At 36.4% G+C, this 13140-nt stretch overlaps 1 protein-coding gene across 3 annotated transcripts; it reads left to right on the top strand.

Moving 5' to 3' along the window:
- Positions 1 to 898: 898 nt before the first annotated feature.
- Positions 899 to 12746, top strand: LOC147395933 (putative serine/threonine-protein kinase At1g54610). 3 transcript variants are annotated; one of them, XM_086450515.1, is made up of 6 exons: positions 900 to 2026; positions 3355 to 3639; positions 3731 to 4048; positions 5469 to 5693; positions 10397 to 10499; positions 12431 to 12745. In XM_086450515.1, the coding sequence occupies exons 1-5, from the start codon at positions 1448 to 1450 to the stop codon at positions 10496 to 10498; spliced, it is 1509 nt and encodes a 502-aa protein (XP_086306641.1). In that variant the 5' UTR covers positions 900 to 1447; the 3' UTR covers position 10499; positions 12431 to 12745. The 3 variants fall into 3 exon arrangements, with proteins under 3 accessions (XP_086306640.1, XP_086306641.1, XP_086306642.1); XM_086450516.1 differs by lacking the exon at positions 10397 to 10499 and having other exon boundaries at positions 12431 to 12746; XM_086450514.1 differs by lacking the exons at positions 10397 to 10499; positions 12431 to 12745 and having other exon boundaries at positions 899 to 2026; positions 5469 to 5958.
- The last annotated feature ends 394 nt before the right edge of the window (positions 12747 to 13140 follow it).

The raw sequence follows: 13140 nt of genomic DNA on the forward strand, positions 1-13140 counted from the left end.
TTTTCTACCAAGTCATTTTTGATAGATTAAGTAAAATCCTATTAAGTCATAATGAAAATTTTCAATAATTTTATTATGCGGAAGCGTAACAAGATTAAAGAAAATAATAAAGAACGAACACATAAGATTTACATGGTTCGACAAATTTTACCTACGTCCACGGAGCAGAGGGAGAAAAATTCACTATCAACGATAAAGATTACATACTCTTTATCTACAGCCGCAATGATTCTAAGTTTCGATGTCGTTATTCTTATTTTATTCATAAATAATTTGTTTAGAGGAGATGCCAACAATCTCATCTTTCAATCATCGTTATTCCACCACAAACTGTCTACTGATAAAAAAATCGGTTGTTTTTAAAAGAATAGAGAGAGTTTAGTACTAGGGTTAAATAAGTTATTTCAACCTAAAGCTATAAATGCAAATACTCGCTCCCCGTTATGCCCAATGGACCCACTTAACCCTATACATCCCATCCCATCCCAAAATGTGTTTTAAGTTTGAAGTCTTGATTTTCTAACTAGAAAGTCTTCACTCGATCAATACTCAGCTGATGTGGTACGAAGGCAGAATCATAGATCTTCTTAAGATCTTTTTTCTTAGGATAGACAATCATACAAATCATAAAATCTATGCATTTGTGTATCCCGATAAAAATAATCTATGATTTTTTTGTCCGTATCACGTAAGCTGAGTGAAGACTTTCTAGTCGAAAATCATTATTCTTAGGTTTAAGTGGGTGCAAATAGCCGGCCTGGCCTGGGCCTGTCTTAACCCTGTTGATCTTTCAAAAAAATTTTTTAAGTGGGTGCAAATAGCCTGGCGTAGATTCCCTCCTAACTGTCAGAATGTTGTTACAACAACGTTCATCAATTTCTGTTACTCAAAATAACGACCTTTACCAATTGTTCAAAATCGTACAACTAATCCAAACCCTAATTCTAAAACACAAAGAAGAAAAGAAAATTAAAGTAACAATTCTGACAGGAGTGACGACGAAGAGTACAAGGTTTTAGATCATTGATTCATCAAAGATTTTTGGTAGAAAATCAGATTTTTCCTCATTTTCTCACTGTCTCTCTCTCTGCTTCGCAAAAACTAACCCTAATCGAAGTAGAAGAAGAAGTAGTAGAGAGAAAAAGTATTTTTTTTTCCCTCTTTAGCTCAAGAAACGCGGCATCCACGGTTGCAGGTTACAATTCTAGGTTTCGATGTCGTTATTATGTACTAATTTTATATTTAAAAACGTTAAATCTGTGGGCACTTCGAGACAAAGAATGATTCTAGGTTTCGATGTCGTTATTCTTATTTTATTCATAAATAATTTGTTCAGAGGAGATGCCAACAATCTCATCTTTCAATCATCATTTCTACACAATCTAGTCCAGCAGACCTGTTTAATTTCCTTTCTACCACCACCATTGATTCTCTGGCTTGAAGAAACATGACCAATATAACATATTTCAGCAACATGGTTCGAGACGATTCTACATCGTCCAACCAAGAAAATTCTGAGGTACCCAACACCCCAGAACCTCAGGAGGCCAATTTACTTCATGAAAATCTTGAGGGATCGAAGGGGATAGGTGGCAAGACTACGTTTACTACTGTTATTGGAAAAGCGTTGTTTGGTTGTGCTAGAGCAACCGAGGTAAAGGAGATCAATTTGGCTTCTTTGGGTAACATTGAGAGTGGTACCTTTCAGACTCATAGGAAGTGTGATGATACGGATAGGAGTGAGAGAACAAGTTCGGAGACTATGCCCACAACTGAGGAAAAGTCGATCAATTTGGCTTCTTTGGGTAGCATTGAGAGTACTGGTACCTTTCAGGCTCATAGGAAGTGCGGTGATAGGGGTAGGAGTGAGAGAACAAGGTTGGAGACTATGCCCACAACTTCGAGGTCGAGTGCTCTCTCAGAGGTGGTTGCGTCTGGTTGGCCGTCTTGGCTCTGGACTAATGTTCCTGAGGCCATCATGGGTTGGACTCCTCGGCAAGCTGAAACTTATGATAAACTAGATAAGGTGAGTTTCCTTTACTCAACAAAAGTTGTTGTGGCATAGTTCTTGGTTTCGTTTTGTTTTTTGTTCTTTTTTTATTAAATTACAGATATACTTCAATTGAGGGAATTTAAAACTATGAATAAATAATATTTGAAGACTCTCAAAAGACGATAGATAGGAAAGCCCAAAATGACGTGGATGGATGTTCTAGGAAAAGATTTGATGAAAATTTTCTTAATTGAAGATATGGGTCTAGATCATGGTTTTAAATCTTGGTCAACCATTTCGTCTTGACATCTCGGACGAGACAACTACGTTTTTGGAGATCTGTGAACCAGAAAGTAGTAGAGGAAAGGAGAATGAAGAAGAAGAATAGGAGGCAGGAAGGGATAACTCAGTGTTATGATCTCGTCTCATTCATGAGCAAGTCATTTCGATCTCGGACAATTTTCAAAACCATGATCTAGATAGAATTGAATTATGAAAGATGATTCATGTTGGCGAACTCAATTATTGGGTTAATTAATAAATGGTGAGTTGGTGATTGTTGCCACCTCAGTGAGGTGGTAAAGTCTTTGAGGTAATACTATGGACTTTTTTTTTTTTTTTGAAGTGTAAAATTTTATTAATAAGAAAGAGTAGAGGAGGCTGAGATAGTCCCAAAACAAGGGAGAAAAAACAACAACAAAAGCTACAGAGACACAAACTAAAATTCACAAATAGAATCCCATCTAAACACAAAGTCCTGGTAATACTATGGACTTTGGATCAAAACCCTGCCTTGAGAGACTTAAACCTATCGAAGAAAATGATGGTTGAGTTGGAAGACCATGTCTATTGTCCCCAGTACTTCAGACTCACCCAATTGTATTATAATCATTCTTGATACAGACCAGGTTTGTGTACATTGATGAGTTGCTCGGGATGCTACCTAATTTGATTCACTTTAGATGGATGTTCTAACATAATCTTTTTGATCACATGGGACTGTAAAAAAAAAAAAAAAGGTAAAGGGGTTGTGAATCATAAAGAGGTAAATTAGTTATGAAAGAACTAAGCTGTCTCTAGGGTTAATAGTGAGTACTCAGGATGATATTGGAGAGTATTAGAATTAGTGACATATTGTATTAAATAATACGGTTTATGTCTTTGAAGTAAGAAAAATTATCTTATCCATGTCATTGCCGTATGGAAACAATTACTTAGTTTTACATTATTTAAGTATACTGCCAAGTTCACGAATTCTGTTTTCAAGGTTCGCCTAATCCAGCAAGCTGTTGCCATGTAAGACTATGACACCTGTACCTTGTCAATCTAACAGTTCGTCATCTTTTTTTTTTCTTTTTAAGATTGGGCAAGGAGTACGCAGCAATGTGTACAAAGCTAGAGATAATTTGACGGGGAAAATTGTGGCTTTAAAGAAGGTTCGATTTGACACTGATGAACCTGAGAGTGTGAAATGTATGGCTAGAGAAATTCTCATCTTGCGGCGATTGGATCATCCCAACGTTGTGAAGTTGGAGGGTCTGGCGATTTCAAGGATGAGATATAGTTTGATACTTGTATTTGAATATATGGAACATAATTTGGCTGATCTAGCTAGAAGTTCAGGAATGAAGTTTACAGTACCTCAGGTATATAGATTCCATTTGTTTACCTTCTTAGTTTTCGAAGCAATGAAATTGGCATGCATGTTTTTTTTTAAATTTCCTCTGGATAATGCAGGTAAAATGTTTTATGCATCAAATATTATCAGGACTTGAACATTGCCACAATCGTGGGGTTTTGCATCGTGACATCAATGTGTCAAATCTCCTTCTTACCAATGGAGGAGTACTCAAGATTGCTGGTTTTGGATCTGCTTCCTTCTTTGAGCCTAGCCTGAAGCAGCCACTGACTAGTCTTTTAGTGACTCCGTGGTATGGATCGCCAGAGCTTCTTTTGGGGTCTTCTAACTGTGGTGAAGGTGTAGACCTCTGGAGCATGGGTTGTGTTCTTTCTGAGTTATTGGTTGGGAAGCCAATAATTCCTGGGGGAACAGAGGTTAATCCTTTAATGCTGTTCTTATGCTTTAACATCCTTTGTTGCACCTACATTTGCTTTGTTTGCAATGCCATAACCCATTTGTCCAGCTACATTTATTGTGGATACATTTGGGGGGATGTAACCTTTTGTTTTTTTTATATTGTTCGAGAACTTGAGGATATAGTAGTTGTTCTTTTTTTATAGTGTTACGGTATATGTTTGCACCACCGCTTAGCAAAGATTTTGCTAACTGACAAAGTCACAGTTCATATTGAACTCTCCATTAAAAGGTTGTATATACCTGAAACACCATTAAAGCAAATAAACTGCATCCTTGCTTATATGAAAAGGAAAATGAAAATTAACTTCTGGAACTCAATATAACAAGACCTTTTTTTTTTTCCAGAGAAGATTTCAAGCTAGTTTAAGTTACTTGATGGTGAAAGAGCGTTCAAGTGTGAAAGAATTGATTTATTCCATTTTCTTATGGCATAGACATGGTTTCATGTGCTTTTATTTGCCATATTCCAATTATTGTTTTCTTTTGAATTGCACAACTTTTTTTTCTTAAGATTGTTATGTGCTTTGAAGTATTGTTCTGTTTTCAGTTTACCTCACAGCTCAAGCAGAGTTGCACACTTGTACTTTGGTATTTGGAGGGTTTTAGACCACATGTACTATTGTTTTAAATATGTTGCATAGAATTATGTGAATGTGATGTTAGGGAACTCATAAGCTCCTATAAAGAGTTGAAAACTTCTGAAAACATGGGATATTTACTCACTTGAACCACTTCTACCACTTGGTATTATTCTCTGGGTTTTTGGAACGGGAATTGCCTCTCTCTTTTTTTAACATTAAGTCCCCTTTTTTTCTATTTGGGTGACAGGTGACTATTATTTGATCTGTTTTAGGCACATACAAGGGATAGCCTCGATAAATGGCCTCCCTGGCATGAAGTCAAATTGTTTGTTGGTATAATTGTTTCCTATCCTAACCTTTTCCCCATCTCCCTATCCCGCATTTTCGTAACATGACTCAAAAGTTGGATCCCATGAATAACTAGTGTAATTTTGCAAGTCACCACAGTTCTTATATATAGGTACCATAGTACTTTCCCCCAAGTCGTTTGTTTTTCAAGTTGTTAATATCTTGTTAAACAAGTTAGTTAACAAGTACAACCTGGTTTCCTCCATGTACTTTCAATTTTTTTAGGACACTACCCTCAAGTCCAGAGCGTGTACAATATGCACAAAAACCATTGTGGAATGCTCGTGCTTAAATCACAGACCTACTTGTATGCTAGGCAAGAAATAGATAATTTCATTGTCATTCTATGTTCACTGCATTTTAGCTTTGATTAGTTGTTGAAAGTACAACTAACTTTTTGAAAACCAATAAATATTTGTTGTTGTTAATCATTTTCTCGATTATTTAGGTGAACCAACTGGAAAACATCTTCAAGCTATGTGGCTCCCCTCCTGAGGAATTTTGGAAAACGTTAAAATTGCGACGATCTAAGCCCTCACGTCTGTACAGACCTTGCATTGCAGAGATACTTGAATTTGAAAATATCCCACCATCATCACTGCCACTAATTCAAACTCTTCTCTCAAGTGACCCAGATGAACGTCAAACTGCTTCTGCTGCACTGAAGAGTGAAGTAAATTTTTTTTTCATCATTCTGTTTCGTTTTATTTTGTATCTTTTTGTTCCCTTTTGTGCAATGTGGCTATTGACATGGCTGACTTCTGTGAAATATTTTCCTTAATGTCCATTGAGCTGATCACAAGTTTTATTCGATTATGTTTTTTGTTGGATATCAAATGAAGAGACATTAGTATATTTTAAAATCCCTATGCTGAACTTGTACATACACGATTTTATTCCATGAATAAGCTCCAATAGTTTGGGGTTTCCTTCCTTTATTGGTGAATGTACAAGCAGGTAGTAGCATCAATAGGTTAGATTTTTTTTTTTTTATTGTAATTATTTCTAACTCATTGGTGCTTTCCTAGTTCAGTTTGGTCTGTTTTTCAAAATTGGCAGATTGTAGCATTTTCTTCATGGGAAAGTCCTTTGAAATTTGGTCCCATTTGTTGAGGCATATTGAAGGAAAGGAAAACTGACCATTTTGTTATTTTAGAGTAAGGTCTTTGAAGAGTTTAAAGGGATCTTCTTCAAAGACCTTTTGTTTAAACAGGATTATGTTTGTAGTTAGTGAAGTGTGATTTGTTCACTCTCTTTCTCCTCTAATGAGGCAAGTCCTCTTGACCTCCTCTCCTCTTTCTTGTATTATTAATATTTTCACCTATAACAAAAATCATTTTTTTTTTTGTGGCCTATTTCACTACATGCCAAACAGACATGAAAATGATTAGTACGGAAACTTAAGCCGAATATGAAGACATGTTAGGATGCTATCAACCAGTGAGGATCTCCACAACATCAATCCATCACTTTTATGAAATGATGATGTTTTGGGGACAACCTTTACTTTTTAACTCATATGAAAAAGAAATTTCTTTATCCAACTAACACTGTTGTTTGGTAAAATAATCTTACCATAAACCTTTCAGATGTTTGGTTGTTTGTAATGGACCTCTATCAAATTTTGTGTCATATTATGGTTAAGTTGTTCTTACTGAAAACTTGGTAGCAAATTCAGTAATGATGAAGGCTACCACCTATGTTTCCGATATACAACAAGGACACAAGCTTGATATGGTGAAGTTATAGCATTTACACTAAAATCTGAAGTAACTGTATTGGAATGGAGACCCATTTCTTTGTATCTGGATAGTCAGAAACTGAACAAAACAAAGCAATAAAAACAAAAACAAAGATTGTTGTTACAATCCAGGGATCACCAGAGAGTTGCTGCAAAAACCAGGGGACTAGAATCCCTGATTTCACCACCACGCCGTGATGATTTACCGCCGTGCGGTGACATCAGTACTTTTGGTCACAAAATTTTTACAGTAACCTCCAGCTGGTTCACTGATTGTAATGGAATTCTTTTTTTATTCTTATTTTTTGATCGATATAAACTAAAAACAGAAAAATGGAAAGAAAGAAATTCACTCAAAACCGAATCTAACACACCTTTCCCCAGCAGCGGTGCCAAAATTCTAATGTGTATAGAAAGAATTTAAAATTTATAACCAAACATGGGAGGCAAGTGAGGGTCGAACACTAGGAAAGGGGGTAGAATCAAGCCAAGTATATGAAATCAAAGCAAACCAAAACTATAAATCTGTTTTGAGGATTTAAAGTCACCAAAAGAAAATATAAGTTGCTGGAAAATAAACCAATAGAAAGGAATTTAAACTATGAAATGGAGAGAAACACCATTAGAGAGGGTTCCACCTAGAGAAACTTAATCCAACCTAACCTAGCTCCTATTCTCTTTTTAACTCCATCCTAAGGGCTTGGCGTTAGCTCCTTGGGTTGGAAGACTTAGCAATGGAAGCTTTAATTTAAAGAACTTAAAGTAGAGCTCCTTTACTCACTCGTGTGAATCTCTTACCACCAAATATCTAAACTTGCATGAAGTATCTTAAACTTATCTAAGCATGATTCATCAACTCTAGCATAAAAGGTATTGGAGTTCACTATAGCCTTGATCTGTAGGAGTTGGACAAGCTTTGAAGTGAACTTATGAACAATAAAGCATAAACAAGAGAAAGTAACTTGAACCTTCACCCCCATCCTATAGTAGAACATCAGGTTCCTGTCTATTATCAGATCACCCCTGCGTCTTAAGACGATGGCTTGGGTCCTTGCTTTGGTCTTCATTGCGCACTCTCTTTTTTGTTGTTTTGGGTTTTAGTTAGTGGTTAGTTAGCGTTCAGGGAATCTGATTGATTGTATCTTTGATTTCGCTCCGGGTTCGAGCGCGCCCCCATGTTGAACCTGCAGCTCCACAAACTCCTCAGCGAGCCAGAAAACTCAAAAAAGAAAAATGGAATGAGATCATGATCCTGGCTAACAAGGGTTTTAAGAAAGAACAAGACCGCCGTGTAGTCGATCAAATTTATCGAGATCTCAGAGTGCATGAGGAAGTAGACAGTGACTCTTTATTGTACCTAAAAATAAAACTATGTGATATGTACAGTGACATCATGAAATTGGACAAGAAAGAAACTAAGAGAATGGAAACTAAATTACAACAAAAATTAAGTTTGCTCTAGGCTTCTCCACTCTCCAATGGAGGGGAGAATTAGCCTAAGGTCTTTGCAAGTGAATAAGAAAGATAGATGAAGAGAAATAAGTCTTACTTCATTAAATAAAGGTTATTACACTCTCTCACTTACAAAATTACAGAACTATAAAGACAACCTAAGCTCTAAATGAAAAATACAAGAAAAATAGTCAAAGGCCTTAAGTTAAAGGAAGAGGGGCAAGGGAAAAGTCTCAAGGACCAAAGGCTCTTTCTACATTGGGAAAGAACCTATTTATAGAAATTCAAGGTTTTGGAAGGATTTTTTCTAGCCGCCATCAATATTGAGAATAATCTCACGTGCGGAGCGAAATCCCGAAATATTAGAGCGACCCATTTTAATTCCACTGTCACACATTGATGACTCATTGCCGGGCGGTGATGTCAGCACTTTTGGGGCTGGGTTGCTCCATTGATCCTCCAGGTTGTAATGCAAAATCAATTTCTTGATTTTGGGTTCATCTTCGATGATTTGATATTTGTCCTACACAGTGAACATGCGCCTAATCAAATTTTCGACAAATGCAATTATTTCATGTAAATATGCCTATTTAACATGATAGAATATGCAATGTGATATTTCGAGGCATAACATGATTATTTACCTAATACAGTAAAATAGGGATGGAAACCGAGGCAAATGCCTGGGAAATGTGTGGATAAATTAGTGTTCTGAGACACTGATCAGCATTATTCTTGTATTTTGTATAGGTCAAAATGCTAATTAGTTACACATCACATCCATGCTTTGACAGGCAATGCCTTGCTTCATCCATTCTCTTGGAAGTTGTTCCAAGTATGCCTACCCTTTGTTAGTGTTGGAGATGACACATTTTGTATTGACTATGTTGGTTCCTAAGTTGTGTGGTTGTGTATGTGTGTTGACCACTGTAACTATACAATCAAATGTTACAACTCTTAACTATTGTATTGGAGATCGAATGTTAAGGAAAGTAATTTCTACTTAAATTGGGACAGCAGAGTAAGTAGGTTATTGTCAGTTCTAAACATAAAGGACCCTCCTTAGTGTAAGTCTACAGGGGATTAAAGCTGAGAATTTGTATCAGGGATGATTTACCCTGATTTTATTTTTGCGCCATTCAGTAAGTTTTGATGATTTGACTTGATTCGTCAACAATTTCTTGTGTCCTTGGGTATTTTTAGGTTTTAGTTGGGCGTGCCTATGGTAAACAAAGACAGAGAGAAGACTTTGTGCTACCTGGTCTGACTATGGAGGTTACCTTAAATTTTTTTCCAGGGAGAGCTCTGAGTTGGCCATACATGATCCCTATGACACCCTCTCTATACTGCGAGATTTCATAACCTTCCCCTCTCCAACTCCCTAAATTTGACAGCAGAGTGTAGGTAGGTTACTGTCAGTTTTTTTTTAAATGTATGTTAGGGGTAACCAGTGCTGGGCCTGATAATTTACACACATTTTTTGGTGCATGGGGCGAGTTTTGATGATTTGACGTGATTCCTCAACAGGTTTTGCTTCCGTTGGGTACTTGTGAGTTTTAGTTAGGCATGCCTTTACGGTAGACTGCAACACATAAGATTTTGTGCCAACTTGTCTGGTTAAAGATACCCTTTTTATTTGCCAAGGAGAGCTCTGAGTTGATCATACATGGTACCTATGACACACCATCTCTGGCTAGATTTCACTGTCCTGCTCCCTTCCTCCAACTCTCTTTACTCATATCCGCCCTCCATGAGGTGGATTTTTATTTGTAAGACCGGTTGAACATGTGGACTTCGTAATATAGGAGCTACCAGTATACTGTTACTATGTTTCTCATCAATAGGAAAGATGAATGGATGTGAACTATTTGTTCTAGAAGACATGCATGTGGATGAGAACTCTTGTAGATTTTCTCTTTGCATAGAAAAGACTTTTAATGAATAAAAGCACCACAATTTCCAGACAATTAACCTGGTTGTGGCATTCAGCTTTTGCCTTGGTCAGATTATAAGTTAAAATATGTGTGGACCAACTAGGAGATTAAGGTTTGAATTTTTTGTTGGTGTTATATACGTGCTAAAATTTTATATACAAAACCATAATTTATTTATTTTTTTCAAAATTTATATCATGCAATCTATAGAAAACTGTATGTATGACCTGCTTGTTTTATGTTTTCAAGTTCTTTAGAACCGAGCCTCATGCATGCGACCCTTCAAGCTTTGCGCAACGTCCTCCAGACGAGGAGATACATGTTATACAGCGAGGAAAAAGAAACCTTTAAGGTTTGTTGATGACCAACTGTGCATTATATGCTTGAGACTGATGTGGTGTATGAATTTAGTTTCTCAAAGCTATACCTTTAGAGTAGTATGACAATTTTATCAAGAACACAATGGAAAAGGCAGTATGAATCTTATCAAAAATGTTTTTTTTTTTTTTTTTTAATATTAAAAAGATTATCTGAAATGTAAAAAATTCAATAAAATATGTTTCCTTATCGTGACACAGAACCTAATCAAGCCTTTGCTTTATGTTGCAAAACCATTTTTTGTGGAACCCAATGGTCCAGCAGTAGGATGACAATGCAAAGAGAGGAGATACAAGAAAATCACAACACACAAAAGCACAGATATGCCATAGTTCACCGACAAAGTGCTACATCCATGAGCAAAAACAATCAAGATCTTTCACTACATGGTACAGGAGTAGATCTCTCCATTTTCACCACCCGCCCATCTCCCAAACCATTGACAATAAACTGATTCAGTCACACATTTGTGTATCAATCGCCTTTTGGTTTAACATGTCTCATTCAACGTTTTTCATATTCTCCAGTTTCTTAATTTTCCCTCTATTATCGGTACATACAAGTCTTTTAGGAATTGTATACCTTCCATCTTGGGTTCCCATAACTCCAATTCGTAGCTAGATTAACTTAGGCTCTGATGCCACTTTGTTGGGATACGACTACGATATTTAATAAAGTTAGTGCAAGGACTATGAATTCAATTTTACATTAAATATCAGCTTTGAGTCCATATTTGTTTGTTCCAATCATAGATAAAGTAATTGCTTGTATTCGAGAGCACATTCCTTAGTGTATGTTATTTGTGGATGATGTAGTATGAGTTGATCAGATTAGAATGGGAATCAACACAAAAATAGAATTATGGAGAGAGATGTTGGAGTCCGAAGGGTTTTAAAATAAGTAGAACCATGAGCTAGTATGTGGTGTGTAAATTTAGTATTGACACTTTGGAGGAGGAATGTCAAATAAAAATTAATCATCTAGAAATACCTTGAAACAACTTCTTTTATTATCTTGGGTTTATTAGACTGAAGGATGGATAATTAAAGAAGATGGTGCCCATAGAAGCGAAGTTGGATGGTTAAAGTTGAGGCGCACTTCTGGAATACCATATGGCCGATGCATACCAATCAAATTAAAAGGAAAATTTTAAAAGAGGGTAATAAGATTCGATATGCTTTATGGAGCTGAATGTTGGGCGGTCAAGAAACATCATGGTAATTAATTGAGCTTAGCAGTTATGGGGACGTTGAAATGGATGAATGGAAATACTAGGTAAGACAAAATTATAGACTAACGCATTCGGGACAATGTAGTAGTTCCTATTGGCAACTAACTAAGAGAAATATGACTCAGATGATTTGGGCATGTTCAATGAAGGACGATTACAGCCTCAATTGGAAGAAATATCCAAGTTGAAGGTCCTGAAAAGCAGGAGGAAGACCCAAAACAACATGGATGGTGATTGTAGAAGCATATGAGAACTCACTCCCAATAACCAGAGACTTGATTATGGACAAAGGGGATGGAGGAACAAGAGTTATCTCAGATTTTTGGGAGAAGGCTTGTTGTGGTTGTTGTACTATGAATTCAATTGCATTATTGTAAAGATAGGTGCCAAGGAAACCGAGTAAGAGCACACCAAAGTTTTACATGGAAAACCTCCAAAAATCTCAACAAAAAAAATTGATAAAAATGAGAGAAAGGAAGGGTGAGAGAGGTTCAATGGTCAAAATGGAGTCCAAGCGACCATAAGGCCAACTCTCTCGACAAATTTGGCCCGACATAACTATAATGTTTCTTCACATTGCTGCCACCATTAGAAGTTCTTTTTGTGCTTATTGAGAGTACCTTCTACGCATATTGTTTTCATTCCTTGTAACAAAATCACTTATTCTTGTGCAGCCAAAACCTCCTGGTGGCAAAGCCAAAATGGTGGTTGGTTGATTAAATTCACAGAAGTGATCGAGCATAAGGTCAATTCCTGCTTGAGAAGTTACTGTTCAGTTTCAAGACAATTTTGATTTATGTAAGAAAAGCTGTTCTGTTTTTGTGGTTTATTTGTTATGTTTTAACCCTTTTTTTCCCTTCTTTTGCTTGGTGTGCATGTTTTGGATTCAACAAAATAATATACTATAAATTTGTTGAACAATCAATAATACATAAGGTTCTAACTTTTCTTTCCTACTGGTCTTTTTTTTTCCCCCCAAAGAAATAAAGAAAGAAAGCAATGTATGGGTTATTTGGTAACTGTTTTTGGGGTTCTTGGTTCATACTTCGATAATAAATCAAGTATTGTATTTAATCTAGGCCATGAACAAAGTCGTATTCGGTAAAGGAAACTATAGGTACTTAGGTAGTATATATGGAGGTCAACCAATGTTTTCTTTCCATCGTATTTGTCAACTTGTACAAATGTGTCCTATGTTCTTAATCAACATGTATAGAGATCGAGATTGGGTGGTCAGGATTGCATCATGATTCTCTTTTCCAACATGATTGGTGGGTGTATGGGTATCCCAAGATTTGACAGGGAAGCAACTCCAACCACCAATAAACAATTGGAAGCAGAGGTGTTTTATTAGTCAAATGTGTCGGTGAATCTAAAATTTGGG

This window comes from Akebia trifoliata, chromosome 8, assembly GCF_017979445.1.
Source record: "Akebia trifoliata isolate Shusen 1 chromosome 8, ASM1797944v1, whole genome shotgun sequence".
Taxonomy (NCBI): Eukaryota; Viridiplantae; Streptophyta; class Magnoliopsida; order Ranunculales; family Lardizabalaceae; genus Akebia; species Akebia trifoliata.